Source organism: Mus caroli, unplaced genomic scaffold (genome assembly GCF_978045245.1).
Source record: "Mus caroli unplaced genomic scaffold, Mus_caroli_1 scaffold_17, whole genome shotgun sequence".
Taxonomy (NCBI): domain Eukaryota; kingdom Metazoa; phylum Chordata; class Mammalia; order Rodentia; family Muridae; genus Mus; species Mus caroli.
Window position 1 is genome coordinate 18,056,924 of NW_028227272.1, and position 23,975 is coordinate 18,080,898.

Here is a 23,975-nt window from a genome sequence, read left to right on the forward strand (position 1 = left end):
AGGAGAGTTGTTGATAAAACAGAAAAGCAGAAAAGTCCAGGAGTGGATCTGACTCAAGAGGATGATTAGACTACAGCCTGCCTCCCATCTTGGATATAATGCTTGTTTAGACACAGTAATGTCTAGACTGGGATCCAGGTAAACAGGAGAGGTGAAAACGTTATCCCTACATCTTGTGTTAGACATTGGATGGAGACTACTGAGCTTTCAAAAGACTCACACAAAGCTGTGTAAGAAGCAAGAAGGAATAGCAGATGGTTATAACTTTATGTGCCAGTTTTCTGCGGGCTGGCAATAACTGTATGGAATATCACATGGATAAAATAGTCTGGGATTGATTAATAATGTCTGCCTCCAGTTTGGGCCAGAGAAATGGCTAAAACTACCTGGTGCTTGCATATATACTGATCATTTAGCAAGTTGTTAGTGAGCAGGTACTTCATGAAGAACACTGGTCTTCATTGGAAGATCAGTGACAAATACAAGTTCTTACCCTCTGTTCTATCAGGGGAGAAAATATATGTGTAAACTGATGATTAATAATGTAGTTTTAACCAGTACAGATCACGCCATAGACTAGACAGTCATGGTGTGGAGAAGGAGGAGAAAACCCAAGGGGCCAGACAGGTGACATTTAAGGTGATATCCAAATGCTAAGATGGAAGTGCTCTGGAGAAGAGCTGAAGGAAGGGGCACCAGGCAGAGAGAACAGTCAGGTCAGAATCCTGAGGCAGGACTACTAACTACCAGGGAGACCAGAGTTGGCTGTTCAAAGACTAGGAAATGAGATCAGTAGAGAAGGTGGGACTGGGTGTATGACAGACCTCCCACATTCAGCCAGTATATACAAAACAAACCCCTACTCCCCGCCCCCCAAAAAACCAGTCCCTGCCCACCCCCATCTCCAATCCTCTTCCTGCATCGACCTCACCTCCAAGTTCTTCCCTTTTCTCCTAAATAAGGCTCTGTCTCCCCTATTGTTGGACCAATCTGGTACAACTGCAGGCTCGTCTCCAGCAGCTCTCACACCAGTTTCCCCACTGGGCTCCGTGCCTCTGAAACATTTATTGAACTAATCCCACCACTTCTTCCTGCCCCAAGTTCTCTTTCTTTGTTTCACCCTAACTCAAGGCAGGACCAGAAGCTTTCTCATCTCTTTAAAGGAAACCTGGAGTCCTTAACTGCTGCACACATTCCTCTAATTGTCTGCAGACACTGCAGAAAGAATTGGAAGCTGGGCATTCATTATCAGAGGGGGACCCGCTTTTTTTGGGTCCTTAGTGAAAGTATCACAGTAGCCCAAGAGGGAGAGAAGACCTTCACCCACTTATCCTCACATGGATTCTTGGGCTCAGAAAGTTCAGCATCTTATTATAGACCCCACAGCTGCTGAATGCACAGGCCTGCCAAGTTGGACTTGGATGCTTCTGAGCATCAAGCTTTCTCCTAAAATCAAACCCGGCAAACAATGATGTGGTCAGAGAAATGGTTTTAGTATAGCAGAGCTCTTCTTCTTCCCTTCAAAGTCCTAGGCCAGAGCCCAATTGCTGGGTTGCTCAGCATCTCAACTTGGAAACATGAGAAATAGGGACCTTCTGCGTATTGATTTCCAGTCCCAGTATGTCCATCTGCCCCCATCTCCAACCCTTTGTTGCCAGCTCATCACCCTTTGCCACTGGCTGCTGCTGCCATCAGAACTTTGATGGTTTCCAGTCTGTCAACATCTAAGGTCAGGAAGCATTCCCGTGGGAACCATGGTGCCAACATCCGGTGAGGACAGGCCCCCATTACCTGCTTTTGCTATCATACCCAAGAACAAAGGAGCTTGGTGCCTGCCGCCTGGTGGGCTGTTTGTCTAGGGTGAGGCCAAGCCTGGCACAGATGTTGAGTAAACAGGAGTGCCAGCCTCACAGATCTGCCTTACAATAAGCAAGGCTTTAATTGGGATGTGTTACCCCCAGGCCACCTGCTGAAAATCACAATGGTCAACATCAATCAGATCTCCAGGGCTATAGGACAAGCAGTCCCCTCTCTCCATCTTGGGATCTCCAGTCCCACAACTGAGAACTGGATATGATGGTTTCTAAGATCCCTTCGGTGGACTAGAGCTTTCTGTAAGCTTTTAGAGCTCACTAGGTCAGGTTGCCTCTGCATAAGGCAACCCCCACCCCAGCTTCATGCATCCACACCCACCTCAGCCTTGCCCATTGAGACAAAGCTCTTTCAAAGCAATGCCCTTAGGCTCTGGACCCATGACCTTACCCCACCCTGCTTTGATTTGTCTGAACTGGAGTCTTAAGGGTACTTCCTGGTCAGAGGGACAAGTCAGTCTGTCTATCCTGTTTCTGAGCCCATCTCTAAACTCAGCTCTCCTTCTTTGGCCCAGAAACCAGGCGGGGAGGTATGGAAGGCTCTGAGGGACCATGGAGTGGTGGTCACCCCTTAGGCCCATGAGAGGATGCATGGTGGTTACGACTTTAGAATTCAGTACACATCAGAACCACCTACTTGTTAGAATACAGAATCCTGAGCTCCACATTGCAGATACTCTGAATCCTAGCATGTGAGGTGGGAAGGGACAGCCTGAGGTTCTGAACACATGCTAAGGTGCTCCTTAGTTCTTTAAGAAAGCAGAGTGTCTGTAACTACACTGTCCTGGGCTCAGCTCCTGTAACTTGGGGCAAACTGCCAAACCTTTGTACACGCCAGTTTGTCTATGTATTTTCTTTTACTTTCTTTCTTCAGTTTTGTCTGTAAAACGAGTCTATAATAACACCTACCCTGAATAAGTGTGAGGTATTGTTTCAGCGTGTTTATTACACCTTGTAAATGTTCTAAAAGTGAACCGGCAGAAGTCCATCACAGTAACCTAGAGGCTCTCTTTGATGTTTCCGACCCCGGCACCTCTCTCATTCACCTAGGCACAAATACACTTCAAACTCTCCTTGTTGGCTCTTTCTTCTAGCCATCGCCCTGGTCTAAGCCACCATCCTCCCTTCCACTACATGGCCCCTTCACTAGCCCCCAGGATTCCATCACTGTCTCTGCCTGTCATCCTCCCAGGACAGACATGCCAATCTGATAAGGTAATGTCCCCCTGTTTCAAGAGAAAGGCTACATTGTGAGTCCAAAACCGTATCCTCCGGGCCCCTCATCTTCTCCTCGGCCGGTTCACCCTCTCTCCCCTCTGACTCTGCACTCAAGCGATTCTGAACTTTATTCTGAACATTTTTTTCTTCGATTCTAGGTCTTAACACAAAAGTGTATGATCTCTGCCCGGAGCACTGCCTTCCATCCTCAATACACCATTACTCATCCATCTTGTATACTGTCGCTTAGATCCCGTTTCCTTAGACCTAACATTGTGCTTCGAAAAACTAGGTTCTTTCCCGGTAGGAATGCTTGTTAGCCCCGCTGTGAGTTTTAAACCCACCTCCACCAGTTAACACATGGCTCCGGGAATAATAAACGCTTCTTTGCTCTAGCCACTTTGAAACATTGTGGGTGCCCAAAAAATATTTTCTAATAAATGATCACAATCGAATAGACGAATAAATAAACCCTTGAGCGTCCCTTGAAGCGGGCTTTGCCGGGGTGGGTAATTCCCACGCCCCACATTTCTTTCCTTACTCGCTAAGGCCTGTGCTGGGTCTGGATGTGCTTGGAAGAAAAAAAAAAAAGCCTCTTAACAGAATCCCATGGGTCTGCTAACCACAGGGGGGCGCCCCCAGCTCGTTCTATCTGGTTATCACCGTCTAGGACTGGAGCTGGTTACTAATCGCCAATAGGAGAGAGGGGCGGGGTTACCTGACTGATTGACAGTGTGGCTCCGCCCAGTCTAATTCATCTTTTCAATGGCTCCTCCTGCTGCAAGCCCCAGGACGCCGAGGGTGGGCTCGGTGGAAGAGTGGCCAACTGAACTCCAGCAGAGTGCTCTCGCAGCAGAACCAGCTGGCTGGGCGGTCTGTGAGTGGGCGGCCGGTCTCTGGGGGCGTGGCCTGAGTGTTGACGGGCAGGCAGGTAGCCCTGCCCCTCTCGCCCAGAGCGGCCGCTCCACCGCGAGGACCAGCAGAAGTGAGTACGTGAGCGGCGCAGCCAGATACCGGCTCCTACCCCGGACGGCGAGCGCACAAGGATCCCGGGATCTGAGCTCGGCCTCAGTGGACTGTGCCCCGAGAACCTGCGACCACCTGCACCCTCCGCTTCCCGAGTCATCGGGCATCAAGCCACCCAGCGCCCCGGATCCTCCTGGACCGGTCCGTCCAGATTCCCGCGGGAACGACCTGCCGGCATCTACCCGGAGTACCGGGTTGGGCGACACCTCGGTTACAGAGCAGCCCGTCTGCTTTGCTCCCCCTCCCTGACGGGATCTCTTGGACTGTGCGCGAGCCTTCTTCCTCGGGCATCCCCAGCCCCGCCGGCGCGGCCCGGCTCGGCCCCCCCACCGAGCGCCCCGGGCTATGGCCGGAGCCCGCCCGCCGCCGGGGCTTCTGCCGCTGCTCGCTCCGCTGCTGCTGCCGCTGCTGCTTCCCGCCGGCTGCTGGGCGCTGGAAGGTGAGCGGCGTCGGGGTCCCGCGCGCTACCGGGGAGCCCCGCAGTGTGGGGTCGTGGGCTGAGCACACGTCCAAGGAGACTCTAGGCTCGAGCCGACTCCGCAGCCCTCTTTGGGGAAATTGCTAGCATCAGGACTCAGCACCGACTCCCGAAAGCAGCAGTTCGGCCGTGGGTTGTTTTTTGGGCATTTTTTTTTTCTTTCCATTTGGTAGGAATAGCCTACAGTCAAAGCAGAGAAACGAGACCCTCGGGGTTTCGCACCTCTGGAAGGCGAGGAAATGTGGGCGACTCAGCATCAAGGCGGGGGCTGCGGGACTGGGCGCTTGGGCGGGTGAAGCGGAGCTCCTCGGGCTGGGGGCTGCACTGGTTGGGAACCCGTTGTAGTTAACAGTAAGCGTGATTGTGTGCACCCCGCTTTGTCAGGGGATGGCTGCGGGGGTGGAGAGGCAGGGGGGCCTGTCATTGTTTATGGTTTCTCAAGTGCCAGCAACACAAGAGGTGTGCGTGTCTGTTGTAAACCTTCTCGGACCCACCCCACCCCCACCTCCAGCAGGACCTTCGGAGGGCTTAGTTTCCATTGAACCCTCACCAACAGGGATTTGGCCGGGGAGCACCTGAGCCGAGTGGCTACTAGTCATCAGCGGCGGGAAAAGGTCAGCCTTGTCTGTGGGCTCTGTGAAACCTACTAAGACTGCTACTGGGAAGAAATTGAACTTGGACAAACAGCCCGAGTGTGGCTGGCCCAGACAAGAGAGCTCACACTTACGCCACTTGACGTGAACCCACAGGGAACACAGGCACCGGTCACTAACACAGTCTAGAGGCACATACAGTCCCCTGGTGTTACAAAAATTGTAAACCTATTAAGTCAGGGGTGAAACCCTTTCTCAATGTTGAGGGAGGGCAGCAAAGAATTTGAGGGAAAATTGCAATGAAGGCAGTACTTAATTTTTGGTGTATTGGTGAGATGCAGACACTTTTTTAGTTGAGGAACAAAATACGATCCCTATGCAGTTGGTTTCCTTTCCATAAATTCACAGTGTAAACTTAAAGGTTAGGAAGAAAAAACAAAAATCTCTGAAACAGTTCAGAGAGGCTTCTGGCCTTTGGAATTTTGGTGCCACTGTGCTAAGGGATTTATTCACATGGGTGGACACATGCAAATTTAGACAGACACACAGAGGTTGCACCCACACTTACACACACTCACCCACATGTGTGTGATAGGATCTCAGGCGTGAGAAACCAGCATAGGGCTTTGTTGTTGATTGCTTGAAGGGTGTGAGCCAGGGAGCCTATTGAGTTCCCAGGTCTGGGACTATCTTAGCGCAGGAGAGGCAACATTGGCGCATGCACGCTGAAACATACACCTAAACTGTGTGTCACCTGTGTGTATCAGGTCCCGTGGCCCCTTTTGTGGGGTGCAGTAGGTAGTGGTAGGTGGTAGAGCCGAGAATGGAGTGGTGGTGGAGGTGTGTGGTTTCGGAGAGATGAGCTAAGGGTACCTGAGGGGGATCTTCCCTTCCTCCTTTCCATCCCTCACGATCCTCAGACCCTTTGAGGCAGCCTCTAGCTAGTAGCGACTGGCCAAGGAGCTGATGGTGACTGAGAGGCCCTTGTGATCAACTATGAATGGGAGTCAGAACTAGTGCCAAAACGAGGGAGGCTAGGCCAGTGAGGATGTCTCTGGAAAATAGCGGGGCCTACAAATGTGGATTTTATCATTGCCTTCCTTAAAGATGGTAGGTCTAAGGACCTACCATCTTTCCACTCTGCTCTGACATGGAAATAGTATGGATTGAATTGTTACTATGTGTAAAGGACTTAGCACAGTTGTTGCTATCCAAGGATTAGCTGTTGTTGTTACCATTATCACCCTAGAGTCTGCTCTTTGGGGAGCAATAAGAAGTGTCCTTATCCTGCTGGAGGGGCTGAACGGAAGGAGGAGAGGGTGGACTGGAAAGTTGGGGTTTATCTCCCTGCTGCTCCAAAGAGGAAAGAGATAGAGAGCAGGGCCCTGCCAAAATCCCAGCTGTCTTTCTGGGAGTCTGTGATGGGAGACTTCAGGTCTTGGAGACTGTATCCCAAGAGCATGGCGCTTTGGTTCCTTAGTATTGATGGTCTGTCACCAACTCACACACTTTTCAAGTGGTTTGCCCTGTATTTTGGCTCTCTTCAACAGTCTCATTGTAGATAGACTTGGAGTCCCTGAGCTGTGTGTACCCACAAGCTGCCTGACACTGGTTCCTGTTCATTCTCTTCTCAGTTTCCCATTTAGTTGGGATCGGGACTCATCTTCCTTAAAGGACATTTCTCTAGGTTCCACTAACCCAGATCAGTTGGAAAGAGGTGTTCAGTGGAGAGGCCCGGGATGAGGAACAGTGTCTGAGCCACAGATCCTATGCATTTGAGAAAGGATAGTCAAGTCCCAGTAGAGAAGAGACTTTTCTGTGAAAGGAGAGTTCCCAGTTTGTAGAAGGTGGAGTGGGGACATCTCACTTAGCCGGACTAGTTAAGTCCGGCCCTGGGGTAGAGGCCCTGGGGTAGAAGCGGCAAGCCTCTGTCCTCTGAGGTCGTTGGTGTGACCCTAAGAATCTGGGAAGTGCCAAGAGACAGCCCAGGATGGTCTTAGATTACTTATGCTTATTGCTTCTTTCTCTTGTCTGCTGTTCCTCCCCACCGGTCTTGTTTGTCACCAGCCAGAACTTCAGATCTAAGGAGGGACAGCGGCAGAACCAATTTGTTTCTCACTGCCCTCCTCTTAGCCACCACTGCCACTTTGGCCCAAGCAGCTGAGAGCTAAAGCCTAGGTTGTTGTGGGCAAGGCCTCCGCCACTAGCCTTCCACTAATTAAACAGCAGAAGAGGCTGAATCACCAGGCCTGCATAGTTTGAAAATTGTAGACCTGCCTGTTGTGCTGAGTCAAACTGGTTTGTCGGGCTTGGGTGGGGGTAGGGGGGGGTGGCAGCTGGGTACCTGATGGGGTGGGAGTGGCCCCTTGGCCCAAGGGCTATCCTTAGGCTAAGTCTCCCATGGCCTCTGCTTCAACTCCCGGTTGGGCCACTGGGACCGGCATCCTGGGGAGGAATGGAGGCCTTGTGCCAGGCCCAGATGTCCATGGTCCAGGCTGGCTGGCAGAGACAGCCCAGGGTGGAAACACTGAGGCTTTGGGCTCCCTGCCCCATGCTTCTCCTTCTCTCTTCTCCTTCTCAGGTTTATTTAATTACAAATCCCCATGATCTGAGAGAAAGAATGAAAAACAAAATGTGTTCTCTGTTCAGAGATGCTCCCCTCCCACCATCCCTGATGTGGAGACCAAGGGACCATAGCTAAGGATGGGAGAGTGACCCGGAGGAAGTTAGGCACTCAAAGCAAAAAAGCTGAAACAGTAACAGAAAGAAAAACAACAACACTACACCTACCTGAGTGTATGCACCTAGACACACACACACAAGGTCAGGATTCCCACAAACCCTTTCCCTCTCACGCCTTCCCAGATGGTACAAGCATGAACATAAACTGACCCATGACTGGAATAAGAAACTAGGAACCTGATCCCCTGTTTAGGTGCAAGGTAGGAACTCTATGGGGGTAAGAACAGCGGGGGGGGGGGGGGGGGGGCGGGTAGTTTTCTCCAACTTGTGAAGACTTCAGGGCACTCCTTTCTGACCAGTCCCTGTTCTCTGTCCCTGCCCTTCTGTGATACTCCCCCCCCATCACCCCCCAGCTTCCCTAACCGTGAAATATGACTTTTCCCTGCCACTTCACTTCAGAATTCTTGGCCTGCATTTAAGTCAAAGGCTTCTTGGGTCTGATCTGTCTCCCTTCTTGTTTGTTGTTTCCTGGGCCAAGGTGACACTTTTGCTCCAGGGTTTACTCTGGAGGACTTGGAACCTGGAGGTGCTGTGGAGTCTGGCATCTCAGTAAAATTGAGTGGGCCTGGCCCTTCACCAGGGCGGCCAGCAAGGATCTCAGGCTGTGCTCTTGCACAAGTGTAGTCAAAGGAGACCCTCAGAGGCAGACCAGGTTTTCCACAGTGTCCCCATCATGCCAGCTCTCCAAACTTAAGCGCCAGCTCCTGAGCCAAACTGCTGAATGATGCTTCCCTCCCCAAGGCTTAGGAGTCCACACACTACCATTTTGCTGCCAGGGAAGTGGCTTGCTGCTTAGGCAGGGGCTATACCTGAGGAGGCCGCACCCAGCCACACCCAGAATCATCTCAATGCCCCTGCCCCACCCCCAGCCTTGTGACCTGACTGACTGCTCCTGCTTTAGCTAGGACAACAGGAAGTAGATCTGGGGTTGCCCTGCCTCTTTGAGAGGTAGGGTAAGAGTTAGCACCTTCCTTCCCCCAACTTTTCCATAGGTCTACCTCAAAGAAAAGCATGCTTGCTGTGAGTGTCTGCTGCTTGTAGAACCTCCAAGTCGTTACACTAACTTTAATGATTGATGCTTTTTCTCCCCTGAAACAAAAGTTTCTCTGTGTAACCCTGACTGTCTCAGAACTCTCTCTATAGACTTTATTGGCCTCAAACTCATAGGGATCGTCCTACCTCTGCCTCCCAGGATTAATGTGTGCCACAAACTGCCCCGTTGATGGTTGATTCTTAGATTGAGTTTCCGTGCCCCTTCGTGGTGCTGTGGTGTTTGCCGTGTGATGTGCAGGGAAACTAGTACTTGTGTTTGTAGTTTCTGTGCAGGATGGTGTGCCTTGTAGCTGTGCAATGGGGCGTGTGAGGGGAGGATGTGCTGTTGGATTGGGCGTGCCTGTCCCTAGAAAGGCTGTGTGGCCGAGAGTGGGCCTGCCTTAGGGCACGCTGGATCTGTGTGTAGGAAAGATTCTCTGTGAATGTCTAAGGAGACTAATCTGTTTGTGCCACATGCATCTGTCAGAAGAGCTGTGTGGGGGCCGTGTACGTGTTTGTGGGTGGTTCCGAGTGGATTTGTCCACCAGATGTGTTGACTTTCCCTTCTTTGGTCCCAGTAGTGGGAAACAACTTCAGCCACAGAGCACTGGGTACTGCCTGTGCAAGTGTTGTGTTTGTGCATAGGTGAGAGCCACACAGTTGCTGCCACAGCTACTTGCTTTGGCTGTGGCCCGGTGGACAACCGAAAGGGTGCTTTGTCACAGCCCCAGTTCCAGATCACCAGCATGGTGATAGCTTCCCATTGACTCTTAAGAACAATACAAGTCCTGTGTCTAGGGGGTGGCCGTCCTTATCTCCCTCCACAGCCACCTGGTTAAGGGGTTGGCGTGGAAGCAGCAGCTAGGAGTATTTGGAGGTTGCTCACGTTGCTCTTTTGTTCTTAGTACGTGTCTTCACAGCAGAGAAAAGATCTCCCTTCTGGTACCGTGGGTAGAGATGGGTGCTATACCCAGTCAGTCCTTCTGAGACCAGGCCACTGATAATTCAGTCTGCCCTAGATCTCCCTCCCGTGCTTGGGCAGACTGCAAGGAGCAGACCCCTCCTCTCCCAAGAGAAGAGGGGAAACCAAAGCGGCCCGCCTCCTCCCCACCCTGGTGACCGGAGCCCGAGCCCCTCCTCAGGCACACAGGCCTGGAAACCCAAGTCCTCTCCTCATTAATGGGAAAAATGTGCCGAGATTGAGCGATGGCCAAAGGCTGATCCCCTCCCTCCCTCTCCAGAAATTAAACAGAAATGAAGAGCCTCCCTCTCTCCCTCCTCCTGCGCCCGCCTCCAGCCCTCCCCTCTCTCCTCCCCCTCCCCTCCTCCCGGAGCCTGCTCAGGGCTTGTTTTAAACTGTGGAGGAATCTGGCTGGAGGGGGGAGGGGGCTGAATATTTGGGTTTAAACAGTTCCAGATGGGTTTGGCACAGGCTGAGCAGAAGGAAGTGAGGGAAAGGGAGGAGGGAGGCAGCGCGCGGGAGCTGTGGGAGCCCTTGCCTGCTCCAGCGGGCGGGCAGCGGCAGGCGGCGGCGGGCAGACAAGCAGGCGGACTGGCCGGCTGGTTGGCTGGGGGAGGGTGTGCGCTTGGCTCAGCGCGGAGCGGCTGCTCCCTGGGACAGGAGTATTACAGGCTGCCGGCTGGGGAAGAGGCCACTTGGCAATCTCCTTCTCTGTCGATGTCTCTTTGGGCCTCCTTGTCTCTTCATCTTACTGTCTGTTGTAGTCCGCTGCCCAGCATCCCGCTGTCTGGTCCCAGTCTGCCAGAGTCGTTCAACTTGGACCATCTTCTGGTCCAGCTAAGGCCCTGCTTTCTGTGCTATCTCTAGGTCCCTGCTTCTGATCATCTCTGCTTTCCTGAAGGACCACCTTCAGGACAAATATGTGTCTGTAGGTCTGTCTGCCAGAGGAGGCCGGGACAGCTTGCCATTAAGACAGCTTAGTAAGGGCCACCAGCTGCTGTAGTTATAGAGCCTGGCTCCTTGTAGCGAGTGCCTGCTTAAACTGTGCCCCTGTGTCACCCACTTGGGTCCACTCATCTCTGCCCTGTCCCCCCACTGGGCTCTCTGATGTCTTCTGCAGGAACATGTGGAGTTCATACCTTCTAGAGACCCTCAGCTGTCCCATCAAGGATGCGACAGCCTCTAGACGTTCTGGGGTGTCTCTGCCTGTTAAAGTCCAAAGTTGAGGCTTCCTTGGGTCTCAGGCTACAGGAAAGAAGGGGGTGTGGAGGGGATTGTCCCTTCCCTTCCTGGTGTCATGCTAGGTCTGATCTTGGGTTTTTGCTGTCTTCAGTTGTCTAGCCAAAGCTCAGAAACCGATTCTAGGGGTGCAAGTTTATGTCTAGAACATTACAGGTATCTCTTCTCGGCCTTTTGGCTAAGATCAAGTGTAGAACATTACAGGTGCCCCTCCCATGGCTGAGCAAGCCGAGCTGACAAGGAACTGGAGCTCAAAACAGAGAGGGGCAGTTGTCCCTTGATTCACAGAGGAAAGTGACTCACCTGTCTTGGAGATACAAGAAACACTTCCTGGAGGGAGAAGTTTGGTGGGACACACAGCCAGTTTCCAGTTTTCTGGGCTTTACTGGGGGGGGGGGCGTTGGTTTTCGTTTTTGAGACAGAATTTCGCCATGTATTCCCACACTAAGCTGAAACTCCTCGCCCTCCAAGCACCAGTCTCTCAGGTGCTAGGATTACAGGCATCTCTTGCCTCCATGCCTGGCTCTCTCCTTTAAAGGGGTTTGTTACTGAATCAGCTGGACCCAGACGTGCACTGCCTTCAGCCCCTTGCTCTATGTCCTAACAGTTTTGTTAATTAGACCAGCTCTGTGTGGGCATCCCGCTTCTGTAGAGGATTGTGAGCAGTGCCTTCTCCAGGGATTTCACGAAGCTTTGAATTAAGTTCTAGGCATCGGTGGTCCTTTTACCTCAAAGAGCATCCTTGCTTCAACCCCCACAGGTGGCTGAGTAGGAGGCTGGGAGCAGGCCCTGGCCTGCCACTGCTCTTCCCCAGGGCAGTGTGTGAGGCTGGGCCTTTGTGCTGGGAATGGAGTCAGGGGAGGCCCACACTGCTGGGTCTGAAGCCCACAGCCCTTTGTTCCAGGATAAAGGCCCTGCTGGCCCCTTTGTGTGAAGATTAGTAGAGCCTGAGGTGTGTGAACCAGCCTTTGCTCCAGCCTCAGTTAACCCAAGCCTAGGGTCAAAGGTGGACATCTACCCCTACCAAGCCAGTCACACATCTTTGGAGTTGTGACACCTCTGGGGATGACTTCAGGGTCAGGAAAGGGGAGGCATCTTTGGAGACTTGGGAGAGGAGAGGCTGTCCCAGACGGAAACTTGTTTCTTACATCCCTGACTTTCCTGGGTCACTTCTCCCTCATTCTGAGGTTAGCCCCTGATCTTTCCTTCTATTGCTTCCCCCAGAGACTCTCATGGACACGAAATGGGTGACGTCTGAGCTGGCATGGACATCTCATCCAGAGAGTGGGGTAAGACTTGCCCATCATCTATACTGAATTTTGGTTGCTGTTAAGCCTTCTCCCTCCAAGGCCTGGACCTGGGCTGCCTCTGTCCTTCAGCTCCTGTGGCATTCTCATATCTTAGTCCGATCCTCCTAGGGTGTGAATGTTTGTGTCTCTCATTCTTCTGTCTGCTGGTCCATATTTGTCCTATTGCCCTCACCAAGCAGCCCTTCCAAGTCTATCCAGACCATCCTACTCCCGCCTGGATCCCTGGAAGGAGTGATGCCTCAGGACCCAGGAAGAGAAGCCAGAGCATGGTGGCTCCTGCTTTTAATAGAAGCTCTTGGGAGGCAGAAGCAGACACATCTTTGTGAATTCTAGGACAGCCCAGTCTACATAGTTCCAGGACAGCCAGGGCTACATAGTGAGAGAACCTGTCTTTAAAAATAAATATAAAGTAAATAAACGAACAAACCTTTAAAAGAGAGCCAGGAGGCCTAGGCCCCAGATCTCTAATATATTGTGTGCCTTTGAGCAGGGCAATTGACTTTTCTGGGCCTCTATTTCTTGACTATTAAATTCCTACCATTCTACTCTCTCTCAGCTGTTGGAATTGACTTCCTCTGGTGGCCTCATGACTGGGCTGAGGAGGTATCATACCCCTGGGCCCTGGGGTATGATGGCACTGTTGACTCTGCAGTCATCAGGTCAACTGGGTTTTAGCTGCTCTGACTCTTCTCTGAGCCTTGGATTTTTTGTGGAATTTTTGTGACGATGAAATGTGTTGGTAGTGTTGACAGCCAGCTCTCACCAAATGTTCTCTTTTGGTAGGGCAAGGCTAACCAAGTTGCACTGTTTGGTTCCCCAAACCCTCATATAATTCCAGTCAGTCCCACTTTACAGGTGGTATAACTGAGGCCCCAAGATAACACATAGGACTAACAGCAGGCTTCCCAAGGTCTTGGCCCTGTTCCAGGTGCCTTCTTAATTTAGTTCTCTATTCCTGAGGTATGCTAGTTATCTCTTGGTTTCAGACCAAGAAACTGAGGCACAGAGAGGTTATATAACATAGGCACTCAGAAAGTGTATGTGCCTCACTCGCACATACACACTCAGCCCCTCACCACAGAAGCACCTCTGTGAAGTAAATAGAGCAGCTCCAGACACGAGGTAAATGGCTCATTCTCTTTTTCTACTTGCTCCACACTCAGTGGGAAGAAGTAAGCGGCTACGATGAAGCCATGAATCCTATCCGCACGTATCAGGTGTGTAATGTGCGTGAGTCGAGCCAGAACAACTGGCTGCGCACGGGTTTCATCTGGCGACGGGAAGTCCAGCGCGTCTACGTGGAGCTGAAGTTCACCGTAAGAGACTGCAACAGCATCCCCAACATCCCTGGCTCCTGCAAGGAAACCTTCAACCTTTTTTATTATGAGGCTGATAGCGATGTGGCCTCAGCCTCTTCTCCCTTCTGGATGGAGAACCCCTACGTGAAAGTGGACACCATTGCGCCAGATGAGAGCTTCTCGCGGCTCGATGCCGGGCGCGTCAACACCAAGGTGCGCAGCTTCGGGCCGCTTTCCAAGGCTGGCTTCTACTTGGCCTTCCAGGACCAAGGTGCCTGCATGTCACTCATCTCAGTGCGTGCCTTCTACAAGAAGTGTGCATCCACCACTGCAGGCTTCGCACTCTTCCCCGAGACCCTCACGGGGGCTGAGCCCACTTCGCTGGTCATTGCCCCCGGCACCTGCATCGCTAACGCTGTGGAGGTCTCTGTACCACTCAAGCTCTACTGCAATGGCGACGGGGAGTGGATGGTGCCCGTCGGTGCCTGCACCTGCGCTACTGGCCATGAGCCAGCCGCCAAGGAGTCCCAGTGCCGTGGTAAGTGGGGCCTGAGGAAGGGGGGTGGGGGGAGGAAGCCTGACAGCAGCCAGACTTCATATCTAACTAGATATAGTCTCGGATGTGGATTGGAGGGCGGGAAAGGGAGAGCAGCTGCTGTAAAATAGAGAACGCCTTACAAAGAGGGACATGGGAGAGAAAAGGAGACTCACTCGGGGAAAGAAGAGGACACTGAAGCTGAGGACATACTCAGTGGTGGGGTGCTAGCCTCCCATGCACCAGATTCTCCTTGTAGTCCCCAGCACCAGAGAAGGGGTAGTGAGGGAGAGGAGGAGCAAGAGAGACAGGAACTTTAAATTAAAAGAGTGGAAAACTGTGCGTGCTTGATTAGTGAGCAGTGCGAACCTGGACAGACTTTTGAGGCTTGGTCCTGTATACTTCGCCTTGGACGTTCTAGAGGGGCTCTTGAGAGCTGAGGGGATGATGCTGTGGGCGTCTTTTTGCCTTAAGGTATCTTGAGAGGCAGTGTGTCTGGTACAGTAGTTAGAGGCCAAAAGTCCCTCTAGTCCTGAGTCCTCCAGTTACGACTTCCGTGAGCCTGTGCACGTAACTTAATGGCGCTATCCTTGGCTCCCTATGTAAAATGGGCAGTGGTAGAGACGTTTCCGAAGAGTGTATGGGTGTAAGTAACCGATGCCCTGCCCTAAGATCTCATGTCATCGTCTAATGGGATCCCCTGGTCCCAGGAGTGTGGAGACACAAGGAGAGCAGGGATTGTTCAAGTCCTATTCACTAGGCAGCCCAGAGACTTGCTGAGTCTCATAAGACCTCATGATATACTGACTTCCCAGCTAGCTGTAAAATCCTCTCGATGGTGTGTTCTCTTTTAAGCCTCACCACTACCTTGTAGAGTGATTGCTAGTTTTATCCCTATTTTGCCAACAAGAACGTTGAGTCTTAAGGAGATTCTGTACTGCAGTCCTCTCAGCTAGGGGAACTGTCATTAATTCCTCACCCAAGGCTGAAGTAGGGCAAGGTGTGAGGGTCTTGTCTCTTCTATCTGCCCATTTCTCCATGGGACTTGTGACTATACCTCCCAGAGTGAAAAATGGCTCTTATCATAGCCCTCTGTGTGGGGGGCTGGACCATCAACCTGGCCTGCCTCATGAGGCCCAGTATTGGGTTGCCTCACTGGCCTCTCTGCTTCTCTTTAAGAACCTGCTGGAAACTTCCTCTTCCCAAGTGTGGAGAGCGGGTGGGGGTGATGAGCCTGACAGCCCGAAGAAGGACTAACACTCTGCAGGTCCCTGGCAGGAAGTGCAGGCTGGTTCCCATAGCAACCAGGCTGGCCTGGCCTCTGCCCCCTCCCCCACTGGTTCAAAGATCTAGGATGGAATATCACCTTCATGAGGGGAGATTAAACTCTAAAGAAGGGCACAGCCCCAGCTACGGGCATCGCAAAGCTCGGTGACCCTCTCCAGAGGTCACCACATGGGTAGACTGACAAGTCTCTTTAGTGTGTCCAGGACATTCTCCAATTATGCCCATTATCCTGTTAATCCTAGTGTCCCCTTTCACTCCTTAAATATTCTGATTTTGAATAATAAATATTATGGCCACCCTACACATGAGGAATGTGCAGAGCTCATGCCACAGGGGCTGAATATGGTTGGCAGAAGAGATGAGAAGGGTGTCCTGGCACTCGGCTCTGGCCTCATTTGGGACGGGTCCCCTGGGAGGCTTTGAGGCCTTTGAACTCCAGGTGACCCCAGCCTTCTTGCTGTTTTCTTACCCCCTCTTTTCTCTTTTTCTCACCCCTGTCCTGCTCCTTGGTGGGTGGGGTAGAGGTTTGCCGGGAGCGGAGCGCTCTGCCAAGAAGCCCTTAGCCTGGCTAGGGCAGCATCCTTGAGGTTCTCAAGAATCACTCTCCCAGAGCATTAGGGAAGGCTGGGGCCTCTCAGCAGAGTACAGGGTGCTGAAGCTCACTAGTGCTCTCTTCCCATCCCCTCCTCTTCCTCTTCCCTCTGCCCTGCCTCTACAAGCCCAGACTGTCCAGGTAATGGGCACTGGGGTGAGGGGGGAGTGAAGAGGAATCTGCTGACACGGATTTCTGTGGGGCAAAAGAGCCCTTTGTAGCTGGAGTTGGGCAATACCAGCATTGCCCCCATGGTCTGGGAGTTGGAGGGGCTAAGACATAGGCTGGAAAGGGCCAGGTTCTCTCAGAAGAGGGAGATAAATATGTGTCATCCTCTTTCCTCTTGCAGCCTGTCCTCCTGGGAGTTACAAAGCAAAGCAAGGAGAAGGGCCCTGCCTCCCCTGTCCCCCCAATAGCCGCACCACCTCGCCGGCTGCCAGCATCTGCACCTGCCATAATAACTTCTACCGTGCAGACTCAGACTCGGCAGACAGCGCCTGCACCAGTACGTGAGCTCCTACGCTCTGCTTCGGCAGGCCTTTCTTTCCTAGAGAGCCTATGTCAGGGAGATAACCCCTTCTAGATGAGGAAACTGGAGCTCAGTGGAGTTAGATGACATGCTGACGTTGTCACCCGAGGAGGTGATCGCCCTTGAACTAGAAGCCAGCTCAGCTGGCTTGTTCATCTGCCTGCATTCTACCAAGTTCTCTCTAGCTGCTAGCAGGCCTCGGGAGCTGGCTAGGACCTCCCCAGCCCATTGATCCTTTGTCTGCTGCACACTCGGCCCAGCTCTAGCCACAACCTAAGGGTGTGCTGTCTTCCTGTCCTCACCTCTGGTGTGCCAGGTGCAGGGAATGTAAAAGAAAGTGAGATGTTGTCATTAAGGAGCTTAGCACCAAATTGCAAAAACAGGTAATGACCATGTAATATGCTAAGTGCGAGCAATGATGTTATGAGGTATGGAGGATGGAGAAGACAATCAAGGATAGGCTTCTAGGAGGAGGTAACATTGCACTGAGCCTTGATGGGTGAACAGGAGTCGTGTTGCCCCAATGAGCAAGTGCAGAAAGATTATTGACAACGTTGGGATAAGTGTCCAAGGCAGAGCAGGCAGAAGGATGCTTCTGGGCCCCCAACTCATCTCTCCTTTCTGCTCCCAAAGCGGTGCCATCTCCACCCCGGGGTGTGATCTCCAGTGTGAATGAGACCTCGCTGATCCTTGAATGGAGTGAGCCCCGGGACCTTGGCGGACGAGATGACCTCCTTTATAATGTTATCTGCAAGAAATGCCGTGGGAGCCCTGGGGCTGGGGGTCCAGCAACCTGTTCACGCTGCGATGACAACGTAGAGTTTGTGCCTCGGCAGCTGGGCCTGACAGAGCGCCGGGTCCACATTAGCCACCTATTGGCCCACACACGCTACACCTTTGAGGTGCAGGCTGTCAATGGTGTCTCAGGCAAAAGCCCTTTGCCACCCCGCTATGCAGCTGTGAATATCACCACCAACCAGGCTGGTGAGAAGGGGACCAGAGAGGGGGATCTGGGTCATCTTGCCCTGGATACAGAGGGCTCCTGTGGGTACTGAACTTGAGGAAGGTATGCCTGGGTCCAGGAGTCCTTAGTGGGCCTCTTCTCTTCTCCAGCCCCATCAGAAGTGCCTACACTCCACCTGCACAGCAGCTCGGGGAGCAGCCTGACCCTGTCCTGGGCACCCCCAGAGCGGCCTAATGGAGTCATCTTGGACTATGAGATGAAGTACTTTGAGAAGGTCAGGATCTCCAAGGGCAGGAGGAGGCTGGGGGCTGCACAGAGACAAGACTACACCCAGATAGCATTAAACGCCTTTGGGATTAGAGCTTCAGCACAGGGCAAGCCTGGTGATGGGTGGGGGTCAGTGGGTCTAGACTCACCCAAAGATGCCTCCATTCTCATGGCATTGCAGAGTAAAGGCATCGCCTCCACTGTAACCAGCCAGAAGAACTCCGTACAACTGGACGGGCTGCAGCCTGATGCCCGCTACGTAGTTCAGGTCCGGGCTCGCACAGTAGCGGGTTATGGACAGTATAGCCGCCCAGCTGAGTTTGAGACCACAAGTGAAAGAGGTACACCCCATCCCACTGCATGCCAGTCCCTGCCCTGGCTCAGCTTTCAGATTCCTTCACTCACTGCTCATCCTTGACCATCCAGGCTCAGGTGCCCAGCAGCTTCAAGAGCAGCTTCCCCTGATTGTGGGATCCACTGTAGCCGGGTTTGTCTTCATGGTGGTCGTCGTGGTCATCGCTCTTGTCTGCCTCAGGTACCGTGGCTGCCCCCACAAACAGACTCAAGCTCCCCTGCAACACTTGTAAACCAGCATGTCCCTTCACAGCCACAGCTATCCCGGGCCCAGACTTTCCTTGTCAGAGAAGGCCTATTCCAACCCACCCCGTCTTCTGTACCATTTCCCTACTCCTAAGGACTTCAACCCCTACCCAGAGATTCAGGAATGACTCTGACCACCAGCCATGGGTTCCCATCCTTGGCTTTTCTCTGGACTCCAGGGTCCCATGAACAGCGGGAGCTATAGTACTTTGCCTTAGGCCTCTTGTGCTCTGTCCCTGCAGGAAGCAGCGCCATGGCCCCGATGCAGAATACACAGAGAAGCTACAGCAATACAGTGAGTGTCTCCCTGTCCCCAGTGTCCAGCTCCTGCAGCCTTAGAGACAGTCTCCTCTCCAGCTTCCCTGTTCTCACTGGCTGCTTCTAGTACAACTTGTCCCCTGAGCTCTCCCTTGTTTGCTAGCTCCAGAGTCTTAAGATGTAACAAGATGTAACCCCTGTCCCAAAGACAGTAAGTCCTGTGGAAACAAAGTATCGCACACACAGGAAACAATTAGGTGTTAATTCCAATGGCAAAGGACACTAAGAGTTCAAAGAGGAAGGCTTCCTACAGGAAGTGGTAGAATGAACAGGGTTTAGGGCAGGGGAACATTCCTGGCTCAAGAAGCCTCTGGAAGGAAGTGATGGGTGTGGACTGCCCGGCTGTGTGCCCGGCTGTGGGGGTAGTGAGAAGATTGGTTTGACAGCCGTGAGAATGCCAGGCTGAGAAGTCTGGCCAGCCCTTTGGAGGGTCCTAAACAGCAGGCAGAGTTTGGACTTGACTCTACTGCTGGTAATTGGAAAGGCTCTCAGGTGAGGGGGAAGACAGTGGACATATTGTTCCAGGAACACGGGGCAGCTGGGTGAGAAAAGTGCAGAGGCAGAGAGCCCAATGAGGAGGCTATTGCAATAGTGTTGAAGGCCTGGACAAGGCTGGGCAGTGGGAAGGAGTAAAGGGAAGAATGAACTGGAAAGAGGCTTGAACATGATGAGAGACGAGGGAGAAAGACAGGAATCCTGAGCGTCTAGCTCATGTGGTTCCCCGGCATTCTCCTGGGGGAGGGGCAGATACCAGGGCACAGCACAGAAGATGGGGCACGCTCAGCAGAGAGGCTATCCAGAGTGCACCCAATCTGGCTGGTCCCTGCATATGAGCTCCTGCCTATGGCTTGAAGTCCACCTCTTGTATCCACCTTTATTTCCCTGTAGTTGCTCCCGGGATGAAAGTTTACATTGACCCCTTTACCTATGAGGATCCCAATGAGGCCGTCCGAGAGTTCGCCAAGGAGATCGATGTGTCCTGCGTCAAGATCGAGGAGGTGATTGGAGCTGGTGAGTAGTCAGCTGAGAGCAAGTGGTCCTGCAAGGCCGAGATGGGTGAAATGCTGGGAGGATCCCGGCAACGTCGTGTGACCTGTGTGTGCTGTGTTCTGCAGGGGAGTTTGGGGAAGTGTGCCGGGGTCGACTGAAACTGCCCGGCCGCCGGGAGGTGTTTGTGGCTATCAAGACGCTGAAGGTGGGATACACGGAGAGGCAGCGGCGGGACTTCCTAAGTGAGGCTTCCATTATGGGTCAGTTTGACCATCCCAATATAATCCGTCTAGAGGGTGTGGTCACCAAAAGTCGTCCAGTCATGATCCTCACTGAGTTCATGGAGAACTGTGCCCTGGACTCCTTTCTACGGGTAAGAACTAGCCCCATTCCTCCTCTTCCTCCAGAGAGCTAGATCAGGCCCCCATCACCAAGTCAGAGACCCTATTCATAGTCTACACATACTGAGTTTAGAAGTAGCCTGGTGCAGAAAAATAGCTGGGCCTTCAGTACCAACTCTGCTCTTACTGTCTGTGTGGTCTAAGTCCAGCAAGATACTTACCTTTCCTAGTCTATCTACCTCAGTTATAAACTAGGGCTGGTAATACTAGATACTCACAAGAGCCACTGGGATGTTGGAGACAAGATTCATAACACATAGTAGGACAAAGCATGATCTCAGAGGGCTTGGAGAGAATAGGTAAGCCAGCCATGGGCCTCTGGGGAGGCAGCAGGCCCCACTGAGCCTACCTACCTCTTGCCTCCAGCTCAATGACGGACAGTTCACGGTCATCCAGCTTGTGGGCATGTTACGAGGCATTGCTGCCGGCATGAAGTACTTGTCTGAGATGAACTACGTGCACCGTGACCTTGCTGCCCGAAACATCCTTGTCAACAGCAACTTGGTCTGCAAAGTCTCTGACTTTGGCCTCTCCCGCTTCCTGGAGGATGACCCCTCAGACCCCACCTACACCAGCTCCCTGGTACAGGAAGCCTCTGAGAGGGATTTGTGGGAGGGGAGGGCCGGCCAAGCTGAGGGATCAGGGCTCAGGGTCATCGTTGAGTCACATGGTGAAGGGTATATTGTCCTCTACCCCCAACAACCAGGGTGGGAAGATCCCTATCCGCTGGACCGCCCCGGAGGCCATAGCCTATCGGAAGTTTACGTCTGCCAGTGATGTCTGGAGCTACGGGATTGTCATGTGGGAGGTCATGAGCTACGGAGAGCGACCCTACTGGGATATGAGCAACCAGGATGTGAGTGGGGCTGAGGGAGAGTGTTTGGCTGGTGGGAGTTGGCGGGGTGTGGACTGGAACTCATTTCAGATTCCCTACCATTATCCAGGTCATCAATGCTGTAGAGCAAGACTATCGGTTACCACCCCCCATGGACTGCCCCACCGCGCTGCACCAGCTCATGCTGGATTGTTGGGTGCGGGACCGGAACCTCAGGCCCAAGTTCTCCCAAATCGTCAACACACTAGATAAACTTATCCGCAATGCTGCCAGCCTCAAGGTCACCGCCAGTGCCCCGTCTGGGTTAGTATCCTGGCTCCCAGAGGCTGGCAACCCTAACCCTACTCCCTAGCCCCATGGATGCACCAGGTCACTTTTTTTTTTTTCACAGCATGTCCCAGCCCCTCCTGGACCGCACAGTCCCAGATTATACGACCTTCACGACAGTGGGTGACTGGCTAGATGCCATCAAGATGGGGAGGTATAAAGAGAGCTTTGTCGGTGCTGGGTTTGCATCCTTTGACCTGGTGGCCCAGATGACTGCAGAGTAAGTGTACCCCTCAAGGTGCAGGCTCTGGGCAGGAACTCTGGCTGAGCCCAGCGTAGCGGGTAGAAGGGAAGGGACTGAGTACTGTTTTTTTCTGTCTAGAGATCTGCTAAGGATTGGGGTCACTTTGGCTGGGCACCAGAAGAAGATCCTCTGCAGTATCCAGGACATGCGGCTGCAGATGAACCAGACACTGCCTGTGCAGGTCTGACACTCAGCTCCAACAAGGGGGGGGGGTGCCCCCCCAGGACTGCACAAGGATTCTAACCAGCCAGCTGGACTTTTGGATGCCTGGCCTCTGGCTGTGGCCCAGAAGATGGAAGTTCGGGGGAGAACCCTAGCTGTGACTTCTCCAGGCCTGTGCTCCCTCCCAGGAAGTGTGCCCCAAACCTCTTCATATTGAAGATGGATTAGAAGAGGGGGTGATGTCCCCTCCCCAGATGCCTCGGGGCCCAGGCCTGCCTGCTCTCCAGTGGGGAATCTTCACAACTCAGATTTGGCTGTGCTTCAGTAATGGAGGTCCTGGTAGGGTCAGGTGGGGATAAGCCTGGGTTCTTCAGGCCCCAGCCCTGGCAGGGGTCTGACCCCACCAGGTAAGCAGAGAGTACTCCCTCCCCCAGGAAGTGGAGGAGGAGACTCCGGGGATGGGGAGATATGGTGCCCCATCCTGAAGCCAGCTGGTACCTCCAGTTTGCACAGGGACTTGTTGGGGGCTGAGGGCCCTGCCTACCCTTGGTGCTGTCATAAAAGGGCAGGCGGGAGCAGGCTGAGAAGCAGCCTGTGCCTCCCAGAGACTGACTCAGAGAGCCAGAGACGTGTGTGTGTGTGTGTGTGTGTGTGTGTGTGTGTGTGTGTGAAAGACGGGGGTGGGGGTATGTATGTGTGTGTTGTGCACATGCTTGCCTGCACAGAGAGCATGAGTGTGTACAAGCTTGGCCCTGTGCCCTGTAGTGGGGCCAGCTGGGCAGACAGCAAAATAAAGGCAATAAGATGACTCTCTTGCCCCTTTTCGTTCCTCCTCCCAAAGCAGGTTTCCTTGATTTCCTCATGTCAGTGAGGGAACTAGGGGGCTGCTAGACCTTCACAACTTCCTGGGGGTCAGTGGGAAACTACAGTGAGGCTATCCAGGCCTGATTTCTCCTGTAGTTCAGCCCCATTGCTTTGAGCATCTAATAGAGTTCTCAGAAGTTCCTTGTTTCTGTGGCTGGGGGACAGGCTCTGGAGTCTGCGTGGTGTTCTGTAGAGTCCGTGAGGGAGAGCTAGAGTGTTAATCAGTCCCCAGCATCTCAGGGTGGCTCCTCTTCACTAAGCAGAGTGCACCCAGTCTTGGAGCCAAAGCCAAATTTACATCCACATCTTATTTCAACTCAGTAACCCAGCCAGGAGAAGAGGGAGATGTTTAGTAAGTTGACCACAGTTCCCATCCAGCGCTAGAGGCAGAGGCTGGAAACCCCTGTCTATAGACAGCCTGCACACTGGAGAGGCTTGGGAGATACATATCAAGAGTCCAGAAGAGGTTAAAAGTCTCTGGAGTCAAAGGAAAACTTGTGCGTGTCAGGATATGGAAATGAGAAGGGACTTCCATGATCCTGGGTGATGGGATGGGCTGGAGGAAGTGAGTGTATGCACCCTGGGTCTGTTTTAACCAGTGGTGGCAGGGAGAGTGCAGGGGACAACATCCTCACAGGGAGAGATGCAGGTCCCTTTGGACCAACAAACAGAAGCGGGCAGGGTATAACAGATGCAGTCCTCCCAGGATAACCATAGGTGCTGCCTAGAATAGCTTTCTGAAATATCTGTGAATCCTAACTTAGAGTGCCCTTCACTGGGAGGGGCCAGGTAGGCCTAGTAACATGGGCATGTACAGGGGTTGTCAAGTGTGGCCACCTCAGTCTGGTGTTTTACAGCCTCCGAGTGGAGCAGGGCTTCCTGGAAATTTAGGTGGGAGCAGTGGACTGTAAGGGTTCAGCTAACATCTAAAGGCAAGCAGTCTGGGAACTGGAAAGTTGCTGGCTCCTCCTGGGTCCCTTCACCAACCCCTGACAGACAGGCTCTCAAGACTGCCTCTCTACCCCTTGCATTCGGTGCCCAGAGTCCTGCAGTAGATACTCACCGTGAGGGGGGTGCACCCACAACGTGGGTCCTCAGTAGCCCCCGTGCTCTAGGGAGGGGGTGGGCAGGAGCTCCCCAGTCATCTTCCAGTGCTGTCAGTGGTGTGGGCATAGGGGTACAGGAGAAGGGATGGGATGTGGGCATGGTTGCCATTCCCTTGCTGAGAGCTCACAGGTCCCAAGCCTGCTTCCTACCCTTGGGAGGGTGGCCCTCTGGATCAGTGAGAGGTC

The 23,975-nt window shown here is 52.9% G+C and overlaps 1 protein-coding gene across 2 annotated transcripts; it reads left to right on the forward strand.

The window, feature by feature from the left end:
- Positions 1-4,088: 4,088 nt before the first annotated feature.
- Positions 4,089-23,975, forward strand: Ephb3 (EPH receptor B3). 2 transcript variants are annotated; one of them, XM_021184478.3, is made up of 17 exons: positions 4,089-4,554; positions 12,385-12,449; positions 13,634-14,306; positions 16,532-16,687; positions 17,345-17,695; positions 17,825-17,949; positions 18,124-18,283; positions 18,369-18,477; positions 18,785-18,837; positions 19,749-19,871; positions 19,976-20,223; positions 20,618-20,833; positions 20,958-21,107; positions 21,196-21,389; positions 21,478-21,633; positions 21,736-21,838; positions 22,008-23,975. In XM_021184478.3, exons 1-17 carry the CDS (start codon positions 4,461-4,463, stop codon positions 22,176-22,178), a joined length of 3,147 nt encoding a protein of 1,048 aa, XP_021040137.1. In that variant the 5' UTR covers positions 4,089-4,460; the 3' UTR covers positions 22,179-23,975. The 2 variants fall into 2 exon arrangements, with proteins under 2 accessions (XP_021040137.1, XP_021040138.1); XM_021184479.2 differs by having other exon boundaries at positions 21,736-23,975.